We start from the raw sequence: 9,644 nt of genomic DNA, 5'->3' as shown, positions 1-9,644 counted from the left end.
TGTCTTTGTCTGTCTTTCTGTCGTCCCTCCATCTGTCGGTCTCTCTATCTTTCTATATAACTGTCTGTCCATCTATCTATCTGTCTATAATACTGTCTCTGTCTGTCTGTCTGTCTGTCTGTCTGTCTGTCTGTCTGTCTGTCTGTCTGTCTGTCTGTCTGTCTGTCTGTCTGTCTGTCTGTCTGTCTGTCTGTCTGTCTGTCTGTCTATCTATCTATCTATCTATCTATCTATCTATCACACAGCAGCCTGGGCAAATTCAACAAGTTTTGCAGCATCAATATGACATATTTCCCTTTATTATATAGATATACTTTTTTATTAGAAATATGACACATTCATTTTGTGCTCTGAAAACTGTACAATAACAAAGAAACCCCAGTGAAATTAAAAAAGGAAGTGTGGAAAGGCAGGGAGTTCATGGTGGAGAATTCAGGCAAGTACGTATCATCTGGAGTGACAGTCAGTGATATCGAAATACACACTGTTACATGATGTTACAGAACACTCATATAGTCCAGTAACCCGATGAGAGTTGGGTGGGGGATCTCAGAATCGCAATGATATCTATAATAATGATAACAATAGTCCCCAAGCACAGTAAGAAAGATATTTATAGACTAAAATTCATTTTGTAGAACTCTTCTGGAAATAATTACAATGCTGTACAACAGGACTCTGAGGAGTGAGTCTTGTGCTTGCTCTGTGTGCGACCACATCTAGCCAGAGAATAACACCCCTCTGCAGTTTCATATATAAGACTATTTATAATATATATATATTTATATATTCGTATTCATCTCCGTTTTCTCTTTCAAACTTGATTCTGCACATATTCTGAGACACAGCAGTTTGTTTCAGGTCTCTCAGCTCCAGTGATTCTGATGAAAACATCAAGCGAATGAAAACGTGAACCCACCAAATGGACTTCGACCTGCTTCCAAACTGAATCCCACGCCGATTTCACTTCGCCATTGACCGACTTCCGAAGGATCCGCAGGTGGATGCGGTGCATGGGACAGCACAGTGGCTAAGTTGTGGCTGTACTGGCTCAGGAGGGCGTTCGAGACAGATTAACAGTCATATGCAGATGGCTTTGGGCAATCACGTCACCTCTTGTGCCCCAAGCGTACTCATGTGTCACACTGATCAACAACGATGATGATAATACTAAGAATAGTCAAGAATTAGATTTTGAATGACGTGTAGCACACCTGATTCCTGTCGGGCAGTTGTAGCGCTACGTCTCTCTCTCTTTCATAACGCTCTCAAATGTGACATGAACACTAATATGTATCCAGAGGTGTAAGAAATTGAAGGCCACTCACTAAGGCTCATCTGCTCTTAGCCTGAATTCCAGCCCTTCCTTTTAGTCAGTCATTCCCAATGTTCCCATGGTAACATCCCGGGTCACTACTTAACTTGCCCAGTTCAGCCGTTCTTGGTAGCGCCAGCTCATTACCATAGCAACAGACTCAGACCTGGATTTTCTAAAGTGTTATGATTCGCTTTGACATTGAGGAAAAGGCCATTCCAGGATTACAAAAAAAAAAAAAAAAACACAAATAAAAATTGCACAGCCATGTTGCTTTCACTCTCTTTCAGTGTCTTTCTTGCATACTTTTTTTTGCCTGCACTCTCGCTCAATTATCTTCCCCTCTCCTTATCCCTGTTTCCCTGCGAGTAGAGTTTGTTCTGTTTCTCTGTATGTTCTGTTGGTCTTTCAGACCTCCGTCTGCAGGTCCATGATCTCTTGGCCCACCAGAGGGATGGTGGCACTGGCTTTCTCCCACTCCACCGCTTGCATCTCCAGGGGAGAGGCCTGTAGGGGCTCCAGCTCCTTACGCACCCATGATGGTGGGGAGTGGGTCTTCCTGATGCCCTCCCACACCCGCTTACTGGGGGTCTGCTGCTTGTCCTACATTATCAAACATTAAAAAAAAAATATGGTTTGGGCTATACTTCAGCGTTAAAAAACACAAAACCAAAAATGGATTATATATTCAATACAGGAAATTAATATTATTGTTAGGGCAATTATTATTATTATTGCATTTAATATACATTTAGTTGAATACAGGAAATGAATATTGTTAGGACAAGTATTATTATTATTTTATTTAATATTTATTTAATGGAATACAGAAAATTTATATTATTGTTAGGACAATTATTGTTATTATTATTATTATTGCATTTAATATACATTTAATTGCATACAGGCAATTAATCAATTATCAATATTATTTTATTTAATTAATATTACTTTAAGGGAAAACAAAATGATTATTATTTAGTAAAATGATTTAATATTATTTGTAATACATTTTAATTCATTGTTATATATTATATTTAGGGATGTCAAATATATATATATATATATATATATATATATATATATATATATATATATATATATATATATATATATATATATATATATATATATACACACAGTACAAACTTTTATGTTATATGTGATTAATCACAATTTGACAGCACTAATTATATTATATTATATTAATTGTCAAGAAATTAATGTCATTTAACCTGAATTCTGCTAAATGCAAAGTACAATTTATCTTTCCTTTTGATTTTGGGAAGAAACTACTTATTTTTCCACAAGATCCCATTAATGACAAATACATTGAGACATGTAAGACATGGAGTGATTAATGTAAATTCGTACACTAAGGTTGGTTTTATCGCTGCCTCCTGACGACACACTCCATCTCTTCCCAGGCTTCCCATCCACTGGGGGAGAATCTCTGTCCTTCTCTGCATGCTGCAGTTTCCTGTTTAAATCCTGGAACATGTCCTGGTGGCGCTTCCGTGTATGCATGATCTTCTGCAAGACAAAACCGGACTTAGAACCACTGCAGTGATGAATGAATCTGCACCACGCAAGACTGCTGTCATTTGTGGAAAGATTTACATTACACTGACCTCAAAGTCCAGCTCTGCATAGCGTGATTTTCGTCTCTAAAGGACAAATAAGAATAAAGGTTGTTATTGTGTGTCCTTCCAAAGTGGTCTTGGGGAAAAACAGCAAATGGGTCATTCTCAAAATACAGTGATAAACATGTCCTTAGACATTTAAGTCATTAAAAAGATTTTAGATATTTAAAAACAAATACTTAATGTTAAATTAAATAATTAATGTTGAACAATCTATGTTGAAAACTATATTTATACTCATTTTTCTATTTTAAACATTAGTGCATGAAGCAAATCATTTTTTCCAGTTTAAACAGAGCAAAAAAAGATTTTTTTTTAATATAAAATACTTAATCAAATTAACTTATTTAAATTAACATTTAATGCAATTTAAATTAACATTTAATGCAACTAACATACAATCTTTTAACAATATAAATGATTAATTTAGTTATTAGTTAAACTATTCTGATTTAAAAAAAAATACAAAACGTTTACAAAAAAATGTATATAGGAAAAACTGAACTTCAAATGTTCAACATTTTATAATATTTTGTATGTCAGAAAGTCAATACTGTTTGAGAATGACCCAAATGCAATAAGTAGGGGGGAAAAATGAGTGTAAAATTTTGGCACTTAGGGCAGACTTTGAGAAAGCATTGTGTCGCTTGTATATTGCATGTTTCCGCCGAGCTCCTGGCAAGAGTGTGCAGTAAACAGCTTGTGACCGAATGGCCTTTCTTTAGCCTGTCGGAGAGCGTCTGAGGGCAGTCTGACATTCTGCCTGTGCTGTGCGTGGCTGCAGCTGTGTGCCCGCAATGCATTCTGGGAGCATGTTTGGCCTGAGGTGAGGAGGAATCCATGCTTGTCATCTGCTCCCTTTTAAAGCATGAGCAAAATCTGACCTTTGCAGAGACTTTCTTTTCTAAGCGGGATAATTGCAAATGCAAAGAGGCATAATTTATGTAGCCTTCTTTCATTTCTTCCTTTTTAAAACGGCAGGTCTTTCATTCCATTAAGCGTTCCAATGCAGTTTTCATTGATACCGAGTGCATGTGCATTGGCTGATGTCAGTTGAAATGTAATTCTGAGCCACGTAATGACAGACACTCTCCACAAACATGCTTTTTTTCACTCCGCACATAAATTAGGACACTCGCTCCCTTGTGGCAGATATGACAAACATTGATGTGAATTCACAGCATCATAGGCAGATAGGTCTACAACACATTCCTCTGAACCAGAAACCAAAGTGTCCATCAGTTTTCAGTAATAATCACGGCTGAGAAAAGAAAGTGTATAAGATGAAAATGAAAAGATGTCTTGATTTAGGACCGCGAAAACAGCATCCACAGAGTTGTAAGACGCATGCAGATTTGTGCTGTTAGCCATCAAATGTTAATGTCACTGGGATTCTGAATCATTTAAGCTGTCAATCTTTCCATACAAACTATGAAGAGCGTTTTTATTATTTAGACAAAATTAAAGTCAAACATGCTCGTCTACAATGAGGAAACAGGTACAGGATATCTATCAGAACATGTCTATGCAAAAGAATCGCATTTTTCTAAAAAATTTACCAGACTGAGTATGTGTAAAGTGTCCTTGAGAAAAAAAGAAAGAAAAAAAAAAACCTTACAGTAATACTAATAAAATATTACTACCAATCCTACTAATTCTAACTAACTAATCAGCTGCAGGACTTGTTGTCTGAAATCAAAACATAGACGTATAAGGTGAGAGCAAGCCAATGATATTACAGCTTGCGCATTAGTTCCGCCCACTACCAAAGGATCTGGCAGTGACTTCTGCTTCAGTCATTTCAAACAACCTCAGTCACTTTGACAAGAAAAAAACAAGAAAGAATCCCATTGACATGCAGCACGTCAATTCTACATGGTGTGTAAGACTCTCTTGCTTTCTCTCTCTTTGAGTGCATGTGAGAAAAAAAACATTCTTAGCAAAGCGACAGAGAGTAGGCGCCCATGCACTAGAGTTTACAGTTCATCACAATACGCTGCGCATACATTTATATTCATATCAGTAGGAATAGTTTGCTGTAAAGATGTGAAGAAAAAAACTCAAACACTCAGTCAGAGTGTTAAGTGTAGGTGAGAGAACATATATCTGTGCTACATTTATAGTTTAATGTTGAACAACCCTTTTATTTTGTATACCACTTGTTACACAAGCACTGGCTGAGTGAGACCCTCTCTGGCTCAGCAGCGCTAATCATACCTGATCATATGTTAGACCAGCCTATAGTGAACACAACTCTGATCTTTGGTTTTAGAAGGTAGCCAATAAAGTATTTTCAAGTCAGAGGGCTCAAGTCCAAGTCAAGTCGCAAGTCATTGTTGTCAAAGTCTAAGTCAAGTCGCAAGTCTTCTTTGATTGTGTCAAGTTGAGTGCAAGTCAAGTCCAAGTCATGCAACTCGAGTCCACATTTCTGAACGATACTCAACGAGTGATTTACTTGTAATGTAGAGGGTCGCATTGTTTGATCTCATGATTATCGTTGTTTCTTACCTCCAAAGAGCTCATAGACAGTGTGGAGATGGTCTCGCTCTTAGACATCATGCCGGAGTTCCCAGAGTCCCCTTGCTCACAACTGTTTATCATCTGGGATTCGCTGGAGATGTTCTGCACTGTCTGCCCCGGGGAGTCCCTCTCTGAGCAGGAAATGCTGACTCTGTCGGTGGGCAAGCTCTTTAGCCCGAAGCCTGGCACGGGATCGGTGCCAGCAGGGTTGGCCAGGTGGATGAGCCTGGTCTGGGGTAACTGTTCGATGCCGATGTTGTACTTGGTGGCTTGGTCTTCCTTGCCACCCTTCGAGGGCCTAAGGGTGTTGTTGTTGTTGGGCAAGAGCACGTAACCCTGGCCCGACCCTCCTCCTCCGCCGCCTTCAAGACCGCTGCTGTCTCCCGGAGCTCCGTCCAGCTGCTTGAAGAGCTCGCCGTCACAGATGTAAATAGATTTGGCTCCGGGTAGTTCGGTGCTGACCCCCGCAATGCCGCCTTTGTCGCGGCGCATGGTGAGTGTGTGGCTGGCATAATCGGCAACGTTTTGCAGGTGGACCTTTGCCATGCTGGCAGGAAGGGTGTTGAAGTTGGAGCCTTTCTGTACCGTGATCTGCTGTGAAGCTACCTTCTCCTCACCTTGTTGGGAGGAACGCTTAAGGGTGCCTGCAAATCAGAGAGAAAAAGCCTTAGTAAGTGAAAAGGGATCATGCTGATTTGATAGCAGTGCTACATTTTACTGCCCTTTCAGCAGCTTAAATCATCATTTCTTCAAGTTAACAAGATTTTTTATTTGTTTTGGCAATGATGGTCATGAAGACCTTTGAGTTTCTGTAGGTATTTCACATGTGCTTAAGTATATGTGTAGTAGTTGAAACTACATCACTCATTCACATCAAGAAGATACCATATTTCAGATTCCATTTGAATAATTACTGATGCTAGTCCATATTACATTTTACAGGCCTACTTTTGATTTATTAATTCAAAATTTGACAATCACATACTTTCCTACTACATAGTAGGTGAAAAACAGTATGTGAAAAAAGAAGTATGCCAAATTCACAGTTCTCATAAAAGAGTAGGCAAAAAGCACCCGGATGACCTACTAGTTCTGGCAAGATTCTGAAGTGCACATACAATGGACACTTTACTATCCCATGGGCCACGGCCCAATTGATTGTCATCAATTTTGTAGCTGATGCTGGTCGGTCACATGATAATGACAACATGGTGCATGTAATACGTCCGGATTACATTCATACTACACACATTCATACTATATAGAACGTACCTTTTTAGCGGTCACGATTACTTATTTAAAGTGCCCCTATTATTGATTTTTGAAAATTACCTTTCATGTAGTGTGTAACATAGCTCTAAGTGAATGAAAACATCCTGCAAAGTTTTAAATCTGAAAGTGCACCATATATAAAGTTATTGTCTTTCAATTAATCGTTTTTCAAACAAGCCTTTAGCCGTTCATTGTGACGTCAAGATGAAACATTAGCATATTGCCCGCCTACTTACTGTGCGCAGACACCAGGGAAAACTTGAACCTCAAACACTGCAGCTGATTCCTGTGGATGCTGGACAGCATCATGTCGAGAAGACGCTGTGCTGTACGATGTGAAGGTAAAGCCAGTTTTTTTTTTCACTGCCCAAAGACGAGCATGTGAAGAATCAGTGGTTAAAATTCATCTTTGCCACGATATCACAGCAGTATAATCCTAAAAATTTGCTGTGTTCCATTTATTTTACTGACGACTGCTTCTCAAATCTTGGAGTTCAATGCAGGATTTGCAAACCACTTGCTATTGAAAGATGGTGTTCAAAATACTAAGTTTTGAGTTTTATATTGTGTTGGTCTCCTGCTAACTGGCTAACTAACGTTATCACTGTCTTACTGAAATACTTCTGCTAATCAGCTGTGGGCCACTATTAACGTTATCTAAAACTGTGTCTATTAATGCAGATTGTCTGTCGTTCTTTGAGGAAAGATTAAGCATGGAGCAAGATTTGTTTTACCAACATTTATGTTACATCAGTCATTCACGCTAGCGCTCGGCTAATGTATGTACTGTTATTGATACAGTTTCCACATGTTCACCACAATAAATTAGAAAAATATTCAGTAAATAAATAAGTACAAGTAAAATAATCGATTTGTTGATGGACATGCACTTGTTAATGCTGATGGTGAGGAATTACAGTTGCAACATCTCTGTACCTCAAACTGAGTCGCGCATCACTGAGAACCGTCCTGCTCGAGTCGTCCTTGCGATGGAGGTTCGGGTTGATTAACTACTTCTTCCAATGTTTCATCATCACATTCGCGGTCAGGTTGATATGGTAAAATCGACGTCATTGTTCGTTACTGTGTTTAGTTTACAGTGTAGGAAGCCTCAGGGCCATTTTTTACAGTCTATGCTCAGTACACACAGAGCTGACGTTGTTATGGTAATGGGCGTTTTTGTTTTCGACACACGCGCTGAACACGGTAGACCAATCACAGCAGACTGAGCTGCCTGGCCAATCAGAGCAAAGTAGCTCTCGGAAAGGAGGGATTTAGAGAGATTGATTCATCTAACGAGTCGTTTGAGAATCATTGAAAATGTGGTGATGTGCAAATGTTTATTATGAGAAAATGAAAGAGTTTTTTTACCTTTGATGCATGTAAACCTGTTGTAGGAGACTCCAAAACAACATTAGGAAACTTTAAAATAGCATAATAGGGGCACTTTAAAAGAAGTACCTACTCAAGGGAGTATGCAATTTCGGATACAGCCTAGGCAAATTTACAGGTAATAATTGGCTACCTTACAAAAGGTCTACGGAAAACAGGAGCAAGCAAAGTTACTACTGTTTGAACTTTGAGGGTCTTGTATGTATAATTTTTGGTTTGTATAATAATGTGGCCAAAACTTTAGCTTCAGCAAGTCATGTGAAAGAGTCTTTTGAGTAACCAAGTGAAGGGGGGCTGATGGAAGGCTTAATTTTTAGTCCTTCACACTTCAAAAAAGCAAAAAATATCACATCACACGTCTCTATTTCTAGATGCTAGCTTGATGTGTCGTCTTGACAAATAATCAGAATCCCATTTCCGATAGATATCAGAGAAGAAAGCTGCTATCTGATAATGAAATGTCGGGAGGGACTTAATTAGGACAGGCCGGCAGATCTGAGGCACGGCAAGGGAACAGACAAGTCTATTTATCTGCATTTTGCTGCTTGCCAGCAATCAGATCGTGTTCTGAATCTCCTTGTAGAAAAAGCATTATGGGGCCTGTAAAATGGCACTTGTCTTGTATAAACAGCCGGCTGCACCTCTCAGATGGACATCACAGCAAATTTAAAGCTGCAGTCGGCAAGTCTGGCAAATTGGGTCGACTTAGCCAAAATTTTGAATGTTTACAACTCTCATGCCCCTCCCCCACTACCAGCAAGCACCCTCCCATCGAGGTCGTGCTCGTCAGTGCATGTGTACCTGATTTTCTGTGAACGCATCCGTCTCTTCAGCATCGATCAACACCATGGACTTGGAGGTAGGCTGCCCTGGCTAATCTATCCATAGATAGCAATAACCGAGGAATTGGAATGTGGTGTGCATGTGATATTGTAACTGTCTGTGGCGTGTGCACGACCTGTGATTGACAGTCAGATTTCACACCCCTCTGCGCTGATTGGACCCGATGATCCGGGAGCGGTGGATTTTTGCAAAACAAATAACACGCTCCAGGTGGAGTTAGAAGCTCGTTTTTTTTCTAAAACCACCTTATTTATGTTGTTCTGTCGGATTATAGTGTCGATTTCACTGAATATGATAAAAAAAAAATTGCAGACGGCAGCTTTAAATGGCCAGAGAGTGTGTTGAGGGACTCACCTGATCGGCAAGCAATGTCTACATCCTTTTCAAAGTCAGTCTGGAGAAAACAGAGAGAATGAGAGTTTTAATTCCCAATTTTATGTTTTATGTGTAAAAGAAATACAGAAATGTAGTCGCAAGTCACCATCAGCTGAGCATGGCCGTTCTGGAAAGATCCACCAGAGTCACCGTTTCCATCTTCTTGACGATCAACAACGCGACACTTTACTGCCTCTTGGACCTAAACGATTGTAAAAATCGTGTCTAAGTATTTTAATTTGCATCTAAAATTAGAAGTCTGCCTTTAAATTTGAAAACCGATT

The 9,644-nt window shown here is 39.3% G+C and overlaps 1 protein-coding gene across 1 annotated transcript in view; it reads right to left on the bottom strand.

The window, feature by feature from the left end:
- Nucleotides 1-1,486: 1,486 nt before the first annotated feature.
- The window catches only part of adgrb1a (adhesion G protein-coupled receptor B1a), a gene marked incomplete at its 5' end in the record, with an annotated part of 65,971 nt that continues 57,813 nt past the window's right edge, over nucleotides 1,487-9,644 (bottom strand). The window contains 6 exons of the mRNA XM_081388494.1: nucleotides 1,487-1,918; nucleotides 2,690-2,848; nucleotides 2,947-2,982; nucleotides 5,467-6,122; nucleotides 9,340-9,379; nucleotides 9,467-9,562. Of these exons, the coding sequence (XP_081244620.1) occupies nucleotides 1,724-1,918; nucleotides 2,690-2,848; nucleotides 2,947-2,982; nucleotides 5,467-6,122; nucleotides 9,340-9,379; nucleotides 9,467-9,562 (1,182 nt within the window). The 3' untranslated portion in view covers nucleotides 1,487-1,723. The remainder of the gene's footprint in view (nucleotides 1,919-2,689; nucleotides 2,849-2,946; nucleotides 2,983-5,466; nucleotides 6,123-9,339; nucleotides 9,380-9,466; nucleotides 9,563-9,644) is intronic.

The sequence above is a fragment of the Scardinius erythrophthalmus genome (genome assembly GCF_964197995.2).
Source record: "Scardinius erythrophthalmus genome assembly, chromosome: 16".
Classification (NCBI taxonomy): Eukaryota; Metazoa; Chordata; class Actinopteri; order Cypriniformes; family Leuciscidae; genus Scardinius; species Scardinius erythrophthalmus.
This window is presented reverse-complemented; position numbering and strand designations above follow the sequence as displayed.